Below are 21,234 nucleotides of genomic sequence, written 5' to 3' on the forward strand. Positions count from 1 at the left end.
TTCATTTAAATTCTTACCTAAAGTTGTGAATTCCAACAACATTAGTAGGGAAATTGTTGTCCCTTCTTTGTGTCCCCATCCTAAGAATTCTTTGGAAAGATCTTTACATTCTTTGGATGTGGTGAGAGCTTTGAAGTATTATGTTGAAGCTACTAAAGTTTTCAGGAAGACTTCTAGTCTGTTATCTTTTCTGGTTCTAGGAAAGGTCAGAAGGCTTCTGCCATTTCTTTGGCATCCTGGTTAAAGCTTTGATTCATCGCGCTTATTTGGAATCAGGTAAATCCCCGCCTCAGAGGATTACAGCTCATTCTACTAGGTCAGTTTTTACTTCCTGGGCTTTTAAGAATGAAGCTTCATTTGATCAGATTTGCAAAGCAGCAACGTGGTCTTCTTTGCGTACATTTACTAAATTCTACCATTTTGATGTATTTGCTTCTTCTGAAGCAGTTTTTGGTAGAAAAGTTCTTCAGGCAGCTGTTTCAGTTTGATTCTTCTGCTTATAATTTCAGTTTTTTTCTTTTCCATTATAAGATTAAAATTTATGATTTGGGTTGTGGATTAATTTTTTCAGCGGAATTGGCTGTCTTTTTTCTTTATCCCTCCCTTTCTAGTGACCCTTGCGTGGAGTTCCACATCTTGGGTTTTGCTATCCGATACGTCACTAGCTCATGGACTCTTGCCAATTACATGAAAGAAAACATCATTTATGTAAGAATTTACCTGATAAATTCATTTCTTTCATATTGGCAAGAGTCCATGAGGCTCACCCTTTTTATGGTGGTTATGATTTTTTTGTATAAAGCACAATTATTCCAATTCCTTTGTTGATGCTTTTTTACTCCTTTCTTTATCACCCCACTTCTTGGCTATTCCTTAAACTGAATTGTGGGTGTGGTGAGGGGTGTATTTGTAGGCATTTTGAGGTTTTGGAAACTTTGCCCCTCCTGGTAGGATTGTATATCCCATACGTCACTAGCTCATGGACTCTTGCCAATATGAAAGAAATGAATTTATCAGGCAAATTCTTACATAAATTATGTTTTTTTTCCTGTTTGCTTCTTATAACATGTTATTGTTTGTGGTTTCATTTCTTTATGGAGGAGCTATTGTTGGGAAGGTTTGCCAATTATGGGATTTAAATGTTACTTTTAGGTAGACCAAGTGGCCACCCATAAGGTCTGCTCCACAACAATTGAAACCTTAAAAAAACCTTTACATTTAATAAACCTGGTGTCTAGTGGTATCTTGCCATACTGGCCCACACTGCAAGTTAAAGGGACATAAAACACCTTGAGATTGTGATATAAAATGTTTAATTATACATAGTAAATAAAGTTTGTTGTCAAGTTCTAAAACTAAAAGTGCATACTGCACACTTTGCAAGCCTACTCCTAATAAATATCTATCCCTAGTTGGCCTCAGGACAGGGACTATATAATATATTACAAAAAGATGCAAGTTTTACTAACAAAAAAAAAATAGACAAACTCCAGCTACCTCATTTGCAGAAGCTACAAGAGTAGGCACAGCTAACCACAGTACTTATGTTCCCCAATATTGCATTGTTTTACAGTTTCTTGTTTAGTAGTGTCTATGTATGCCCGTTAGGAACAGATATGTTACAGGTTTAGTCTTCTGAAGCCTGCCTTCTGCACTTTCAATTGGAAAACTTTGAATTAACAGGAAAGTGTTCCATGAAGTTTTTATTGGGATATGGTGCGATAGTATACTACAACTCCAATTCCGAAAAAGTTGGGACACTATGGAAAATGCAAAAAAACAAAAACAAAGAGAGTCATTCAATTCACCCTGTACTCTGTTGAAAACACATTCGTCTAGATTACGAGTTTTGCATATGAGGGATGCGGTGCTAACTTGCATGTTATTGTCACTGCTCACTTCCCTACAGCGCTGGTATTACAGGTTTTCAGAAACCCAGTGTTATTAGGCAAGAAGTGAGCGTAGAGCAAAATTGTGCTCCATACCGCACTCCAATACCAGTGCTGCTTAAGTCAGCGGTGAGCTGGTTTTACGTGCTCGTGCACGATTTCCCCATAGCCATCAATGGGGAGAGCCGGCTGAAAAAAAGCCTAACATCTGCAATAAAGCAGCGTAAAGCTCCGTAACGCAGCCCCATTGATTCCTATGGGGAAACTAAATTTATGTTTACACCTAACACCCTAACATGAACCCCGAGTCTAAACACCCCTAATCTTACACTTATTAACCCCTAATCTGCCGCCCCTGACATCGCCGACACCTACATTATACTTATTAACCCCTAATCTGCTGCCCCAACATCGCCGACACCTACATTATACTTATTAACCCATAATCGGCCGCCACTATAATAAACATATTAACCCCTAAACCGCCGCACTCCCGCATCACAAACACTAGTTAAATATTATTAACCCCTAGTCTGCCGCCCCTAGCATCGCCGCCACCTTCATTACTGTTATTAACCCCTAATCTGCTGCCCCCAACGTTGCCGCCACTATACTAAAGTTATAAACCCCTAAACCTAAGTCTTACCCTATCCCTAACACCCCCTAACTTAAATATTCAAATACATCTAAATAAAAATTGCTATCATTACCTAAATAATTTCTATTTACAACTAAATACTTACCTATAAAATAAACCCTAAGCTAGCTACAATATAACCATAATATAGTTACATTGTATCTAGCTTAGGGTTTATTTTTATTTTACAGCTAAGTTTGTATTTATTTTAACTAGGTAGAATAGTTACTAAATAGTTAACTATTTACTAACTACCTAGCTAAAATAAAACAAACACTAAATTACACAAAATAAAAAAAGAAATTATCAGATATTTAAACTAATTACACCTAATCTAATAGCCCTATGAAAATAAAAAAGCCCCCCCAAAATAAAAAAAATCCTAGCCTACAATAAACTACCAATAGCCCTTAAAAGGGCATTTTGCAGGGCATTGCCCCATAGAAATCAGCTCTCTTTTACCTGTAAAAAAATACAAACACCCCCCAACAGTAAAACCCACCACCCACACAACCAAACCCCCTAAATAAAAACCTAACTAAAAATACCTAAGCTCCCCATTGCCCTGAAAAGGGCATTTAGCTCTTTTTCAATTGCCCAAAGCCTAATCTAAAACTAAAACCCACACAATAAACCCTTAAAGAAAACCTAACACTAACTCCCGAAGATCCACTTACAGTTTTGAAGAGCAGATATCCATCCTCAACGAAGCCGAGAGAAGTCCTCAGCGAAGCGGCAAGAAGTCCTCAACGAAGCCAGGAGAAGTCTTCATCCAAGCCGGCAGAAGTGGTCCTCCAGACGTGCAAAAGCCTTAATCCAGACGGCATCTTCTATCTTCATCCATCTGGCGCAGAGCGGGTCCATCTTCAAGACATCCGGCGTGGAGCATCCTCTTCTTCCGACGACTAAAGATGAATGAAGGTTCCTTTAAATGACGTCATTCAAGATGGCGTCCCTTGAATTCCAAATGGCTGATAGAATTCTATCAGCCAATCGGAATTAAAGGTGAAAAAATCCTATTGGCTGATTGAGTTTTTATTTGGGGGTTTTTATTTGGGGGGTTTGGTTGTGTGGCTGGTGAGTTTTTACTGTTGGGGGGTGTTTGTATTTTTTTTTACAGGTAAAAGAGCTGATTTCTTTGGGGCAATGCCCCGCAAAAGGCCCTTTTAAGGGCTATTGGTAGTTTATTGTAGGCTATGTTTTTTTTTTATTTTGGGGGGGCTTTTTTATTTTTATAGGGCTATTAGATTAGTTGTAATTAATGTAAATATTTGATAATTAATTTTTTTATTTTGTGTAATTAGTTTTTTTTTTGTAATTTAGGTAATTGTATTTAATGTAATTGATTTAATTGTAGTGTAAGGTTAGGTGTTAGTGTAACTCAGGTTAGGTTTTATTTTACAGGTAAATTTGTATTTATTTTAGCTAGGTAGTTAGTAAATAGTTAATAACTATTTAGTAACTATTCTACCTAGTTAAAATAAATACAAACTTAGCTGTAAAATAAAAATAAACCCTAAGCTAGATACAATGTAACTATTAGTTATATTGTAGCTAGCTTAGGGTCTATTTTATAGGGAAGTATTTAGGTTAATATATGAATTATTTAGTTATTAATAGTAGGTTTTATTTAGATTTATTTTAATTATTTTTAAGTTAGGGGGTTTAGGGTTAGACTTAGGTTTAGGGCTTAATAACTTTAGTATAGTGGCGGCGACGTTGGGGGCGGCAGATTAGGGGTTAATAACTGTAATGTAGGTTGCGGCGATGTTATGGGCGGCAGATTAAAGGTTAATAATATTTAACTAGTGTTTGTGATGCGGGAGTGCAGGGGTTTAGGGGTTAATATGTTTATAATAGTGGCGGCGATGTCCGGAGCGGCAGATTAGGGGTTAATAATTTTATTATAGTGTTTGCGATGCGGGAGGGCCTCGGTTTAGGGGTTAATAGGTAGTTTATGGGTGTTAGTGTACTTTTTAGAACTTTAGTTATGAGTTTTATGCTATGGCTTTGTAGTGTAAAACTCATAACTACTGACTTTAGATTGCGTTACGAAACTTGCGGGATAGGCTGTACCACTCACTTTTTGGCCTCCCAGAAAAAGCCTGTAATATTGGCGCTATGGAAGTCCCATTGAAAAAAAGACTTTACATAAATTGTGTAAGTTAATTTGCGTTAAGGCCAAAAAAGTTTGCGGTACAGCTCTACCTACAAGACTCGTAAAAGCAGCGGTAGTGAAAAAGCAGCGTTATAAACCATAACGCTGCTTTTTTACTCATAACACAAAACTCGTAATCTAGACGATTATTTTTTTTAAATATATAGTAATTTTAAAATCTGATGACTGCAACACGTTCCAAAAACGTTTGGGCAATTTAGGACTAATAGCGATGTGGCAAGTTGAAATAAGAAGGTGATGTGAAACAGGTGAGGCAATTATGTAATCATAGTATGTAAGGAGCTTTCAAAAAAGGCCTAGTCCTTCAAGGGCAAGGATGGGTCGAGGCTCACCAATCTGCCAACAGATGCGAATAATCCAACACTTTTGATAACAACATTCCTCAAAGACAAATTGACAGGATTTTGGAAATTTCACCTTCTACAGTGCAGAATATAATTAATAGATTCAAGGAATCCTGTCAAATCTTGGTACGCAAAGGGCAAGGCCGAAAACCACTTCTGAATGTGGGGGATCTCCGATCCCTCAAACGTCACTGTCTCAAAAACAGTCATTACAGTCTGTAAGGAATATCCTGACATGGGCTCGATAATGAATATCCTGACATGGGCTTTTTGAGACAGTGACGTCTGAGGGATCGGAGATCCCCCCACATTCAGAAGTGGTTTTTGGTAAACCTTTGTCAGTCAACACCATTCGCCGCTGCATTCACAGATGCAAGTTAAGGCTTAACTATGCAAAGCAGAAGTCACACATCAACACTGTCCAGAAGCGCCGCCGACTTCCCTGAGCTTGGTCTCATCTGAGATGGACAGTAGCCCAGTGGAATAGTGTTTTGTTGTCCTAGGAGACAACATTTCAAATAGTTTTTGGAATAAACAGCAGTCGTGTTCTCCTGGCAAAAGGACCATCCAAGCTGTTATCAGTGTCAGGTCCAAAAGCTAGCATTTGTCGTGGTATGAGGGTGTGCGAGTGCCCATGGCATGGGTAACTTGCACATCTGTGAGGGCACCATTAATGCAGAAATATATGTATACATTTTGGAGCAACCTATGCTGCCATCCAGACATAGTCTTTTTCAGGGACATCCCTGCATTTTCCAGAAGGACAACACCAAACCACATCCTGTCCGGATTACAAGTGCATGGTTGCGAAAGCAGAAAGTGTGGCTGCTAGCATGGCCTGCCTGCAATCCTGACCTGTCTCTGATTGAGAATGTGTGGCGCATAATGAAGCGCAAAATAAGGCAACGAAGACCCCATACAGTTGCGCAGCTGAAGACATTCATAATGGATGAATGGGGAAAAATTCCTCCTAAACTTAACCAACTGGTGTCTTTAGTGCCCAAACACTTAATAAGTGTTATTAAAAGAAACAGTGATGTTACACAGTGGTAAACAGTTGACTGTCCCAACCTTTTTGGAGTGTGTTGCGGTCATCAGATTTGAAATGAGTGAATATTTTCACAATACATTAAATTCACAAAGTAACACATCAAATAACGTGTTAATAATGTGTTTTCAATATAGTATAGTGTGATTTGAATTTTCAAATTACGTTTTGTTTTGTTTTTCTCTCCATATTTTCTATACTGTCCCAACTTTTTCGGAATTGGGGTTGTATTAACCTTTACCCGGGCTGATGGAGTAGTGTGCAGCTTCATAATTTTTGAGATAAAGTCGGCGGGGAGGCCAAATTTTCCATGGTGTGCACCAAAAAAGTCCAGTCTAATCTATCAAATGTTTTTTTTAGCGTCTGTTGATAGAAACATAGATGGAATTTTATGACGGTGAGCATATTGGAGCAGATGTAATACTTTAACCTTATTGTCTCTCTTCGTGGCACAAACCCTATCTGGTCATTATAGAGTAGAATAGGGAGTATAGGGTTAAGGCGATTGGCCAAAATTTTTGCATAACGTTTCTAATCAATATTCAAATGAGAAATGTAACGTTAATTGGCAGGATTGTAAGGAGACTTGCCTGGTTTGGGTATGACGGCAACATGAGCTTCTAACATTGTTGTCGGTGTGGGGTGATTAACATCTGTTCGGTTAAATAGTGTCAACACATATGTTTGAAATAATAATTAGTTTAATTTATAATACACTCCACTCAAACCATCCAGGCCAGGACTTTTCTCTGGCTTCAGCGTGTCAATTGCCTTGTCTAATTCATGTGATGTGATTGGTTGGGTCAGCAAATGGGCCATGTTGTGATAATTTTTGCGCATGCTCCATGTTGCGTCTGTCTGGAAATAGGTTATACAGATTTGCATAATAAGTGTGGAACATCTCTGCAATCGACTGAGAATCTTCAAGTGCCTTGGCTTGAGTAGACACAAGCTTATGGGCATAAGTGGAGTGGGATTTGCATTTCAATGCTCTGGCCAGAAGTCTACCAGCCTTATTACCTTGAGTATAGTATTTGTGACGTAGAATAAAGGCAGTATTTTGGGCCTTGAACTCTAGGAGATCATTCAATTGGTTTCTTGCTATATCCAATTGGTTTTGTGTTTTTAAATCAGATGTTAGTCTTTTATGAGTGTAGTCAATAGTAAGTATTTCTTGTAACAAGGCGTGATATTTCTGTCTAGTTTGCTCGCTCACAGATTTGGCTGTTTTCTGAATAAATGCAGCTCTGAAAAGAGCCAAATGCGGCGAGCGGCCGCCTTCTTCCGCATCCGAATGCACACCCCTAATTACAAGTCTGCTCCATGGGATTACATTTTTTCAGCTCTCTCAAGCACTGTTTGGAAGCTGTCATGCTTTCTTACTATAATTGTATTCGTCCTCTATCCTTTAAAGGTAATGAAAACCAACATTTCTCCAACATAGGTGTGTCCGGTCCACGGCGTCATCCTTACTTGTGGGATATTCTCTTCCCCAACAGGAAATGGCAAAGAGCCCAGCAAAGCTGGTCACATGATCCCTCCTAGGCTCCGCCTACCCCAGTCATTCTCTTTGCCGTTGCACAGGCAACATCTCCACGGAGATGGTTAAGAGTTTTTTGGTGTTTAAATGTAGTTTTTATCCTTCAATCAAGTGTTTGTTATTTTAAAATAGTGCTGGTATGTACTATTTACTCTGAAACAGAAAAGAGATGAAGATTTCTGTTTGTAAGAGGAAGATGATTTTAGCAAACGTTACTAAAATCGATTGCTCTTTCCACACAGGACTGTTGAGATGAAGTAACTTCAGTTGGGGGAAACAGTTGGCAGACTTTTCTGCTTGAGGTATGACTGGCCACATTTCTAACAAGACTATGTAATGCTGGAAGGCTGTCATTTCCCCTATGGGGACCGGTAAGCCATTTTCTTAGATTAAGTAAAAGAATAAAGGGCTTCATAAGGGCTTAAAAGACTGGTAGACATTTTTCTGGGCTAAAACGATTACTTTGCTAAGCATATTTTGCAGATTATAACTCTTAATAGTTATTATAATCTTGGGGATTGTTTTAAAAAAACGGCAGGCACTGTATTGGACACCTTTTTCAGATGGGGGCCTTTTCTAGTCATAGGCAGAGCCTCATTTTCGCGCCACTAATGCGCAGTTGTTTTTGGAGAGCAAGGCATGCAGATGCATGTGTGAGGAGCTAAGAACCACTGAAAAAGCTTATAGAAGGCGTCATTTGTTATCGTATTTTCCTCTGGGCTTGGTTGGGTCTCAGCAAAGCAGATACCTGGGACTGTATAGGGGTTAAATGTAAAAACGGCTCCGGTTCCGTTATTTTAAGGGTTAAAGCTTTCAAATTTGGTGTGCAATACTTTTAAGGCTTTAAGATACTGTGGTGAAATTTTGGTGAATTTTGAACAATTCCTTCATACTTTTTCACATATTCAGTAATAAAGTGTGTTCAGTTTAAAATTTAAAGTGACAGTAACGGTTTTATTTTAAAACGTTTTTTGTGCTTTGTTGACAAGTTTAAGCCTGTTTAACATGTCTGAACCATCAGATAAGCGATGTTCTATATGTATGAAAACCAAGGTTTCTCCCCATTTAAATTTATGTGATGATTGTGCCACAGTGTCCAAACAAAGTAGGGACAATGATGCCACAGATAATGATATTGCCCAAGATGATTCCTCAAATGAGGGGAGTAAGCATGATACTGCATCATCCCCTTCTGTGTCTACACCAGTTTTGCCCACACAAGAGGCCCCTAGTACATCTAGTGCGCCAATACTTATTACCATGCAACAATTAACGGCTGTAATGGATAATTCTATTGCAAACATTTTATCCAAAATGCCTACTTATCAGAGAAAGCGCGATTGCTCTGTTTTAAACACTGAAGAGCAAGAGGACGCTGATGATAACTGTTCTGACATACCCTCACATCAATCTGAAGGGGCCAGGAGGGAGGTTTTGTCTGAGGGAGAAATTTCAGATTCAGGAAAAATTTCTCAACAAGCTGAACCTGATGTTGTAACTTTTAAATTTAAATTAGAACATCTCCACGCACTGCTTAAGGAGGTATTATCTACTCTGGATGATTGTGACAATTTGGTCATTCCAGAGAAATTATGTAAGATGGACAAGTTCCTAGAGGTTCCGGTGCCCCCCGATGCTTTTCCTATACCCAAGCGGGTGGCGAACATAGTAAATAAGGAGTGGGAAAGGCCCGGCATACCTTTTGTTCCTCCCCCTATATTTAAAAAATTATTTCCTATAGTCGACCCCAGAAAGGACTTATGGCAGACAGTCCCCAAGGTCGAGGGGGCGGTTTCTACTCTAAACAAACGCACTACTATTCCTATAGAAGATAGTTGTGCTTTCAAAGATCCTATGGATAAAAAATTAGAGGGTTTGCTTAAAAAGATGTTTGTTCAGCAAGGTTACCTTCTACAACCAATTTCATGCATTGTTCCTGTCACTACGGCAGCGTGTTTCTGGTTCGAAGAACTTGAAAAGTCGCTCAATAAAGAATCTTTGTATGAGGAGGTTATGGACAGAGTTCAAGCACTTAAATTGGCTAACTCTTTTATTTTAGATGCCGCTTTGCAATTAGCTAGATTAGCGGCGAAAAATTCAGGGTTTGCTATCGTGGCGCGCAGAGCGCTTTGGCTAAAGTCTTGGTCAGCGGATGTGTCTTCCAAGACAAAATTGCTTAAGATCCCTTTCAAGGGTAAAACACTGTTTGGTCCTGATTTGAAAGAGATTATTTCAGACATCACCGGGGGAAAGGGCCACGCCCTCCCTCAGGATAGGTCTTTTAAGGCTAAAAATAAGCCTAATTTTCGTCCCTTTCGCAGAAACGGACCAGCCTCTAATTCTACATCCTCTAAGCAAGAGGGTAATACTTCACAACCCAAACCAGCCTGGAGACCGATGCAAGGCTGGAACAAGGGTAAGCAGGCCAAGAAGCCTGCCACTGCTACCAAAACAGCATGAAGGGATGGCCCCTCTCTTTGCTCAGGCTTGGGCAAGAGATGTTCAGGATCCTTGGGCACTAGAAATAGTTTCTCAAGGTTATCTCCTAGAATTCAAGGAACTACCCCCAAGGGGAAGGTTCCACAGGTCTCAATTATCTTCAAACCAAATAAAAAGACAGGCATTCTTACATTGTGTAGAAGACCTGTTAAAGATGGGAGTAATTCGTCCAGTTCCAATAGGAGAACAAGGGATGGGGTTTTACTCCAACCTGTTCATAGTTCCCAAAAAAGAGGGAACATTCAGACCAATTTTAGATCTCAAGATCCTAAACAAATTTCTCAGGGTTCCATCGTTCAAGATGGAAACCATTCGAACGATCCTTCCCACCATCCAGGAAGGTCAATTTATGACCACGGTGGATTTAAAGGATGCGTACCTACATATTCCTATCCACAAGGAACATCATCAGTTCCTAAGGTTCGCTTTTCTGGACAAGCATTACCAGTTTGTGGCACTTCCATTCGGATTAGCCACTGCTCCGAGAATTTTCACAAAGGTACTAGGGTCCCTTCTAGCGGTTCTAAGACCAAGGGGCATTGCAGTAGTACCTTACTTGGACGACATCCTGATTCAAGCGTCGTCCCTGTCACAAGCAAAGGCTCATACGGACATCGTCCTAGCCTTTCTCAGATCTCACGGATGGAAAGTGAACAAAGAAAAAAGTTCTCTGTCCCCGTCAACAAGAGTTCCCTTCTTGGGAACAATAATAGATTCCTTAGAAATGAGGATTTTTCTGACAGAGGTCAGAAAATCAAAAATTCTAAGCTCTTGTCAAGTACTTCATTCTGTTCTTCGTCCTTCCATAGCGCAGTGCATGGAAGTAATAGGATTGATGGTTGCAGCAATGGACATAGTTCCTTTTGCACAAATTCATCTAAGACCATTACAACTGTGCATGCTCAGACAGTGGAATGGGGATTATACAGACTTGTCTCCGACGATTCAAGTAGATCAAAAGACCAGAGATTCACTCCGTTGGTGGCTGATCCTGGACAACCTGTCACAGGGAATGAGCTTCCGCAGACCAGAGTGGGTCATTGTCACGACCGACGCCAGTCTGGTGGGCTGGGGCGCGGTCTGGGAACCCCTGAAAGCTCAGGGTCTATGGTCTCGGGAAGAATCTCTTCTCCCGATAAACATTCTGGAACTGAGAGCGATATTCAATGCTCTCAAGGCTTGGCCTCAACTAGCAATCAGACAACATGACGACTGTTGCATATATCAACCATCAGGGGGGAACAAGAAGTCCCTGGCGATGGAGGAAGTGACCAAGATAATTCAATGGGCGGAGGATCACTCCTGCCACTTATCTGCAATCCACATCCCAGGAGTGGAAAATTGGGAAGCGGATTTTCTGAGTCGTCAGACATTCCATCCGGGGGAGTGGGAACTCCATCCGGAAATCTTTGCCCAAATAACTCAATTATGGGGCATTCCAGACATGGATCTGATGGCCTCTCGTCAGAACTTCAAGGTTCCTTGCTACGGGTCCAGATCCAGGGATCCAAGGGCGACTCTAGTAGATGCACTAGTAGCACCTTGGACCTTCAACCTAGCTTATGTATTCCCACCGTTTCCTCTCATTCCCAGGCTGGTAGCCAGGATCAATCAGGAGAGGGCTTCGGTGATCTTGATAGCTCTGATTCAGGCCAGAAAGCCTGTAACTAGAAAAATTTACCATAAAATATGGAAAAAATATATCTGTTGGTGTGAATCTAAAGGATTCCCATGGAACAAGATAAAAATTCCTAAGATTCTATCCTTTCTACAAGAAGGTTTGGAGAAAGGATTATCTGCAAGTTCTCTGAAGGGACAGATCTCTGCTTTATCTGTTTTACTTCACAAAAGGCTGGCAGCTGTGCCAGACGTTCAAGCGTTTGTTCAGGCTCTGGTTAGAATCAAGCCTGTTTACAGACCTTTGACTCCTCCCTGGAGTCTAAATCTAGTTCTTTCAGTTCTTCAAGGGGTTCCGTTTGAACCCTTACATTCCGTAGATATTAAGTTATCTTGGAAGGTTTTGTTTTTGGTTGCAATTTCTTCTGCTAGAAGAGTTTCAGAGTTATCTGCTCTGCAGTGTTCTCCGCCCTATCTGGTGTTCCATGCAGATAAGGTGGTTTTGCATACTAAGCCTGGTTTTCTTCCGAAAGTTGTTTCCAACAAAAATATTAACCAGGAGATAGTTGTACCTTCTTTGTGTCCGAATCCAGCTTCAAAGAAGGAACGTTTGTTACACAATTTGGACGTAGTCCGTGCTCTAAAATTCTATTTAGAGGCTACTAAAGATTTCAGACAAACATCTTCTTTGTTTGTTGTTTATTCTGGTAAAAGGAGAGGTCAAAAAGCAACTTCTACCTCTCTTTCTTTTTGGCTTAAAAGCATTATCCGATTGGCTTATGAGACTGCCGGACGGCAGCCTCCTGAAAGAATCACAGCTCACTCCACTAGGGCTGTGGCTTCCACATGGGCCTTCAAGAACGAGGCTTCTGTTGACCAGATATGTAAGGCAGCGACTTGGTCTTCACTGCACACTTTTGCCAAATTTTACAAATTTGATACTTTTGCTTCTTCGGAGGCTATTTTTGGGAGAAAGGTTTTGCAAGCCGTGGTGCCTTCCATTTAGGTGACCTGATTTGCTCCCTCCCTTCATCCGTGTCCTAAAGCTTTGGTATTGGTTCCCACAAGTAAGGATGACGCCGTGGACCGGACACACCTATGTTGGAGAAAACAGAATTTATGCTTACCTGATAAATTACTTTCTCCAACGGTGTGTCCGGTCCACGGCCCGCCCTGGTTTTTTAATCAGGTCTGATGAATTATTTTCTCTAACTACAGTCACCACGGTATCATATGGTTTCTCCTATGCATATTTCCTCCTGTACGTCGGTCGCATGACTGGGGTAGGCGGAGCCTAGGAGGGATCATGTGACCAGCTTTGCTGGGCTCTTTGCCATTTCCTGTTAGGGAAGAGAATATCCCACAAGTAAGGATGACGCCGTGGACCGGACACACCGTTGGAGAAAGTAATTTATCAGGTAAACATAAATTCTGTTTTTTCTTTCATGATTCAGATAGATTATGCAATTTTTAAACAACTTTCTTATTTACTTCTATTTTCAAATAGTCTTTGTTCTCTTGGCATTATTTGTTGAAAAGCAGGGACTTGAGCATTCAGGAGCATTCACATGCCTTGTACACTCTATGGCAGCAGGTTTGCAAGGATGTTATCCATTTGCAAGAGCACTAGCGGGCAGCACTATTTCCTGCTATGTAGTGCTCCAGACACCTATCTAGGGATCCCTTCAACAAAGAATACAATGGGAACAAAGCAAATTTGATTATAGAAGTAAACTGGAAACTTTTTAAATATTCTCTGTCTGAAACACAAAATATTTGGGTGCTTTCATATGCCTTTAAGACTTCTTAAGTGTGGAAGGATGCGTTTCCTTTTAAACTCCAACTGAATTCTACTACTGATTTCTTTTTTAAGGCTGTTAATTCTATTGGGACTTCCTATCATGAAACCTCTATTGGGCAGTTCTGATTAACATACTTTCTTCAGACGTTTGTTTAAATTCAAGCAGCATTGTATTGACAGGCATGATCTTCATCAAGGATAAGCAGATGTGTTTTAAACTCGCCCTGTGTGTAATTGTATGATTATCTGAGAACATTAGATTTTTACTTCACAATAAATCCATTTATTCACACTGATGTTAAAACCATATGAAGATTCACAAGTGTGGCGCTTACCGTTCCTACGGGGTTTGTGGTCCGTTCACTGAGCAGCGTCGCTTCAGCGTGTCCATATGTGGCGTCCGTTCCGCTCCTCCGTGCAGCCTGTATGTTGAATCCGGAAGTAGGGTACATGAAGATGTACCTGTCAGGCACGTTTTAAAAGCTTTTCCCAGTGTGTCCTCTAAGGATCTATAGTTCTCTCTGTATCACCTATTGTAGAGAATTCTTATATGGCAGCTGGTAGCCTTTAACTCTTTGGCACATATAGCCATGCCATTATTTTTTCATTTCTTCACTGTGGATCTTGTGTTTTTTTTTTGTATTTACTGATTAAATCATACAGTGTGTCATAGGCCTGTCACACGTGGTACTGGAGAACTGCAGGTTAGTATGAAACAACATTTCATTTTGAATTTGACAAAATCTCTAACAAAACACAAAGACTAATGATATAAAAAAAATGCCATATACATGTGTATGTACCTATCAATAAATACACCGTTAGTTTTGCCAGAGTCTGGAAGTACTGCACTGAATTAAGTATCAAAGTAGAATGCAGCTAAGAGTCTTCATTATTGATAAGCCTGCTGCTTCCAACAGTTTAGCGAGCAGAAATCCAAGAAACCAACTGAGAGATTTTTTTTAGTATCTTGCAGCACAGTTTCTGCTCTTTATAGTATACTGTGGTTTAGTTGAGCAAATCTGCTCAGTTTTATCTGTTCTCTTTATGCTCGAAGCAGAAACAGCTAGAGCGCTCTTCTCTGATATTAATGCTGAAGTGTGACTGTGGAAAATACAGTATTCTCTCCTCAACTTTAAAGATGAACTTATTTTAAACACAGTTAACAAATACATGAAGTCACCAGTGTAGTTTGTGACCATCAAATGTATTATTTGTACACTGGTACTTTAGTAGAGTGCATCTTCCCTTATATTAAAAACACATTTAACCTGAAATATGGTTACGTTGACATTGACCATCGCTGAAAGTGAGTCTATTTACCCATTAAAAATACTGTTTTATGTTGCTCATAATGCCCTTTTATTTTCCAAATGTTTGGTTTTGGACATAAAACACTTTGAGATGGTTATATAAAAAGAGAATCTATATATATTAAAACAACTCTGTAATATACTTTCATTATTTATTTCGTCCCATTCTGAAATGTTGAGGCTTTTCAGTTCTTGTTAGAAGTGGAAGTGCAGAACACTGTTATAGTCGACACAGCCATTGGCTGCACACTCTAGTGACCTATTTATAACTGTTCCTAATTGGCCACAGCAGAGAAGGTAACCTAAGTTACAACATGGCAGCTTCCTATTGTTTTATAGACACTAAAACGTTACTCTTATTTTGTCAATATTTAAACTAATGAAACTTTAACAAATACATCTACATGTTATTCTCAGACTAATCTTTTCTTTTGAGGTATCATTCTATCTAGCATTTATTTAGTGTTTAATGTCCCTTTAACTTTTGATCAAGATTCCACTAGAGCAAGATGTGGATTAAAGAATGCAGAATGCTGTTGATGTAGGCTGTAATCATTATTTGTATTTAACACACAGCCACTTACTTTTTAGTCCTGTTACCCCAGCCTCTATTTTACCCTAAGAAAAAATACCACACTCCCATTTCTTCTTAAAGGTACAGTAAAGTCAAAATGAAACTTTTATGTTTCGGATAGAGCATGTAATTTTTATCAACTTTCCATTTTACTTCTATTATCTACTTTGTTTTGTTCCCTTGGTATTTTTTGTTGAAAAGTATTCCTAGGTAGGATCAGGAGCAACAATGCACTGCTGGGAGCATGGTGTTGAAGGTAAGCTAACGTTCTTAGTGAGAAATCAGGAGTCACAGAAATTAAATTGGCTCAGTGCTCATTCCTACAAACCCTTATTTCACCTGTGCTCCAGTTAAGATATCCTTAAAATCTGGCCTTTTACGGAGGTCTGAGGACAGGTTTGAAACCAGTGAGATAGAGCATGCAATTCTGGGAGCTAGCTGATGTTTTTAGCTATTTCTTTGTAGTAGTTGTGCTGTTCTTACAACCAAGGATACCAAGAATTAAGTACAATTTATATTAGAAATACATTGGAAAGTTGTTTCAAATCACATGCTCTATTTGAATCATGTACCATATGCATTTTCCTGTGTAAATTATCATGAATGTAATTAGAATTTGGCTAATAATATTTTATGAACAGTAACATTAAAATGCTGTTATTAATTTAAAGGGACAGTAAACACCAGAATTGTTGTTGTTTAAAAAGGTAGCTAATCCCTTTATTACCCGTTTCCCAGTTTTGCATAACCAACACAGTTATAATAATACACATTTTACCTCTGTAATAACCTTGTATCTAAGCCACTTATTTCAGTTCTTTTGACAGATTTGCATTTTTAGCCAATCAGTGCTGACTCCCAGGAGCTTCACGTACCTGAGCTGAATGTTATCTATGTGAAACACATGACCTAACGCCCTCTAGTGATGAAAAACTGTCAAAATGCTTTCAGCTTAGAGGTGGCCTTCAAGGCACTTAAATGAGCATCCAATAAACTCTCATGCACCAAGTTCCAGCAGTGATGTCATTGTCATTTAGAGCATGCACAAATCTTGGATCCTGGGAAACTATATTTAGAACCCATAAATATTGGTAGACTGTGATCATGCCTTTTAAAAAAGGTGTTAACTGTCCCTTACCAGAAAGGAATCTGGATTTGGAGCCATACCTTCATGCTAATTTGACAGAGGAAGAAGTCTCATAGAAATCTTCACCTTGTTACAACTGGAGTTAAAATTCCAGGAAAATCAGGTCATTGTAAGGCAGAGGAGGGTTTTGGATCCAAGATAGACAAAAGTAATGAAAAAGCACTATTTTTTTCTATATTTCCATTAAAAATACCTTTTACTCCAGACACAGAGGAAATGATAAAGTTAAGGCCAGGGCATAATATATTCTTCCTTGAAAAGGAGAGATAAAAGTCCATCTTTAGATAACGTGTTTCTGACCATGACTTAAATCATAAAGCCCTTCTGGTCAGCACTGCTAAAGGCATATACATAGCATACAATTGAATTATGTCAACAATGGGACCGCAGATAATTGTATAAGTCAATAATTGTATAAGTCAACTTTAGAAGTATTCCAAGATTTGCTCATAAAAATAGTAGAAATACTTGCTGAGAGAGGTCTTTCGATGAAAGGTTACTAATTGCATATGCAAATGGTTCCTGAAAAAGTACTATCCTCTAAGGCACTGGTTTTCAAACCTATCATCAGGCCTCCCTAACAGGCTAGATTTTCAGGATTACTTTGGATGAGAGCAGGTAAAATTACCATGTTTACTAATCAGCTGATTTTTCACCTGTGCTCCAGTTCAGATATACTCAAAATCTGACCTGTTAGGAAGGCCTGAGGACAGGTTTGAAAACCAGTGCTCTAAGGGAATAGTAGTACGTTAGGCTAAAGCAAAATAGTATCACCCACCATTGGATAGATTCCCAAAGCTCTACTTGTGAAGCTTCAAATGGGAAGCTCTAATTAAAATTAGAGGACAGAGCAAAAGAAAAGACAAGGTTTGATTGAAGTTCTGAAAATTATATTAATAAGAACCTCAGGAACAGGGGAATAAAAGACTAAGCAGAAAGTTTTTTCCTCAGATTTATAGGGTCTTGGATCTCTAAAATACATAAAACCTCTTTAACCAAAGAACTAAAAATGTTCAATCTCAAACATGAAAGAGGTAGACTCTGTGTCCTTATCAGAAAAAAAGACATCTGATCACCAGAAAAACACTCACCTTCAGAAAACAATATGATGTGTGAAAGTGTGAAAAATATAATATATATCCTCTCGTGTTCTGAGTGGAAAATAAGCCTCAAATCAGTTGAGGACCCTTCTCAAAGAAGAATCTGGAGCGCCTCAATGTTTCACCTTCCTCCTGGGAGGTGAAGATAAGACTGACATACCATAGAGGTGGGAGGAATTAAGTATTCTTGGAGTTTTGGAAATCTTTGCTTCCTAGTGGTCAGGAGATGAATTCCCAGGAGTAATGGAAAGTGGACTCTCACCACCTTTATGAAAGAATGTGTATGCTAAAGCTAAGTGTTCACCAGTAAGTGAACTGTAACATTGTTTATGTAACTTCTAGGGCTGCTGTATTTGATAACTTTTTTATTATAGAAATGAAGATAACCTAATGTGTGTGCTTTTACCTGGCCCTTATTAGGCAATTAATATAATTAAAATTGTTCATCTTGTTTAAATTGTGTCAACTTCTGTTTTCTTTACTCTTCTTCAGGTCTGACACACAAACTAATATAGTTCAAATACTTACTGAGGAGGACCTGAACAAGCTGGGAGCTAAGATTGTGAAGGCAGAGTTATTGGGTAACATGGTAAGATTCTTTATGGCATTTTTATCCAGGTCAGCTCATGTTTATAAAAGTTGTAGTTTTTTTCAGCTTGCCGGTACCTTCTCAACTGATCTTTTTATTAGGATAAAATAATTTGAACTTGTTTGGAAGCATCAGTTGGTTTGGTCTCCACTCAAAGTCCCCATGTATTGTTTCAGTTAAATGATTAAATTGAAAAGAACGCATTTTATAATTGCTTTCATGTAACTGTGTGTTTAACCCCTGTAAAGGGATTACATTTATTAAGATTGCTCCATTTGGTGAGCCAATGACAACAGGCAGAAGTGTATATTCATTAATAACCTGTTAGCACTTGGTCAATTTGATGACAAAGGCAAATTAAAAAGCCTTAAAATTGCATTCTCTGTTTGAACTATGAAAATTTAAATTTGACATTCATGTTCCTTTTAAAGGACCAATCAATGCAGTAGAATTACATAATTAACACGTACATAATAAAAAGACAATGCAATAGCAGTTACTCTGAATTTGAAATAAGCATTAGATTTTTTTTTTTTTTTCAGACAATTTTTTTCTTCTTCCCATTTTCTGGTCCCCTGTATCATGTGACAGACATCAGCCAATCACAGACTAGTATATGTATAGCCTGTGAGCTTGTGCACATGCTCAGTAGGCTCTTGTTCCCCAGAAAATTTGATAATGGAAGTAAATTGGAAAAAGTCTTAAAACTGCATGCTCTGAGTCATAAAAGTTTATTTTGACTTGAGTGTCCCTTTAACTTTTTCACTAGCTGTATCCCTTAATTAAAAAAAAAAAAAAAAAGAAATTAAGAAAATCTTAACATTATTCACTATTTTTTCAGCATGATCAGACTTTATGTAAACAAGTACAAACACAAATTGAATCATACTGAACTGGTATGTATTTTTAATTTCATTCATTAGTGCTTTTCAACAAAGATCGCGCAGATGCCAAGAAAACTGGGTCTCTTAGGCCAATTTTGTTGGGTTTTTTGCATCTTTTTTTTAAAGGGACAAGATTCATAAGTGGAGGTTGTGGTTAGTTTAGAGGGTGTTAATAAGTATCCATACGGACAATTTATTAATGTGGTAATAAAGTGTATAGCCCTCCTATACTCCTCATTTCACCTTTCATGCAGATGTTATTTTATACACACTGCTGGATATACAAGTAGTGGGCTTGCTATTGAAGTAATGGTTTCAGTTGCTCTGCACCAATTTCATTATGAATTTGTGTGATATTTTTTTTCTGCTGTAAGTATTCATTTTGCTGACTCATGTTTGTTTTTTCTGAACAGAAACTCTTTCTTGTGTTCTATTAAATGGCAACTATTTGGGTGTTTTGATGGTTGATGTGTTGTACACTCTACTGTGCCTACAGAAGAAGCAAGGAATTTATTTTTTGCCTTTTTTAAAAGGAAAAAAGAAGAAACCCAAAAATGTCTTTCATTATCCGTATAGAACATAATTTTAATCAACTTTCCAATTTACTATTGTTATCTCAGATTTGCTTCGTTCTATTGTTATCCATTGCTGAAGGAACATAGGCAGCTTGCTGAACACATCTAGTTAGCCAATCACAAGAGACAAATATGTGCAGGCACCAATTAGCAGCTAGTGTAGGATGTGTGCGTGTTCTTTTTTAACAAGGGATAGTAAGAGAACAAAGCACATTTGAAAATAAAAGGGAATTGAAAAGTGTCTTAAAAGTACATGCTCTATCTGAATTATGCAAGTTTCATTTTGACGTTCCTTTCCCTTTAAGTGCAGGAAGCATTTATAGTTTCTCTTGTAAGATGTATCGAGTCCACGGATTCATCCTTACTTCTGGGATATTCTCCTTCCCTACAGGAATGGGCAGAGAGAGCACCCACAGCAGAGCTGTCTATATAGCTCCCCCCTTAGCTCCACCCCTCAGTCATTCTCTCTGCCTGCTTAACTGCTAGGAAGGGCAAAGAGCTATGTGGTGACTATTATGTTAGTTTTTTATTTCTCAAGCAAAAGTTTATTATTTTTAATGGTACTGGTTTGTACTATTTACTCTCTGGCAGAAAAGGGATGAAGATTTCTGTAAGGAGGATGATGATCTTAGCACTTTGTAACTAAGATCCACTGCTGTTCTCACAAGGCCTGAAGAGTACTGGGAAAACTTCAGTTGGGAGAACAGTTTGCAGGCTAAGCTGCATATGAGGTATGTTCAGTCTATATTTTTCTAGACAGACTGTGTTAATTCTAGAAAAGGCTGGCAATATCCCCATGAGGGAAGGGTAAGCTGTATTCAGACACTGTAATAGGAATTTCAGCTTGCTTGAAGGGCTCATTAGTTACTGGTGACACTGTTAAGAAAAAACGTTTTGTTTATTGATGCAATTATAACGTTTTCTGAAGGGACTAAAGGGCTGGTGACACTGTTAGGAAAAAAACGTTTTGTTTATTGATGCATTTATAACGTTTTTTTAAAGGGACTAAAGGGGTCATTGTGGCTTGGTTTTGAGTTTTGTAACTCACATGGTTAATTAAGAGACACTGGTGTTTCTCTGATAGGCCTCAAAACATCGAGTGAGGTGGGAGGGGCCTATTTTCGCGCCTCAGTTGCGCAGTTTCCTTTCCTCTGAGACATATCACTGCTTCTCCTGAGTTTCCTGCTGTGTTTGAGGGCTGTTAAAGAAGTTTTTCCCCCCACAAATTGTTCTGAAGGGCAGGTAGGAGCCACAGCAGAGCTGTGGCAAGGTGCTGAAAGTCTTTTTTACTGAGTTTAACGTTTTTTTTCAATCCGTTTTTGCCATTAAGGGGTTAATTGTTTATTTGCATAGCTGTGCAAAATTACCTCTCTTTCCTTTTGGCTGAAAAGCATCATCCGTTTGGCCTATGAGACTGCTGGACAGCAGCCTCCTGAAAGAATTACTGCTCATTCTACTAGAGCGGTGGCTTCAACATGGGCTTTTAAAAATGAGGCTT

General features: G+C 38.8%; 1 protein-coding gene across 3 annotated transcripts in view; it reads left to right on the forward strand.

Annotated features, from left to right (window-relative positions):
* Positions 1-21,234, forward strand: part of CWF19L2 (CWF19 like cell cycle control factor 2) — an 803,233-nt gene that overhangs the window by 249,383 nt on the left and 532,616 nt on the right. For all 3 annotated transcript variants that reach the window (XM_053708563.1, XM_053708564.1, XM_053708565.1), the window contains exon 9: positions 18,181-18,277. In XM_053708563.1, coding sequence (XP_053564538.1) covers positions 18,181-18,277 — 97 coding nt within the window. The remainder of the gene's footprint in view (positions 1-18,180; positions 18,278-21,234) is intronic.

This window comes from Bombina bombina, chromosome 3, assembly GCF_027579735.1.
Source record: "Bombina bombina isolate aBomBom1 chromosome 3, aBomBom1.pri, whole genome shotgun sequence".
NCBI lineage: Eukaryota > Metazoa > Chordata > Amphibia > Anura > Bombinatoridae > Bombina > Bombina bombina.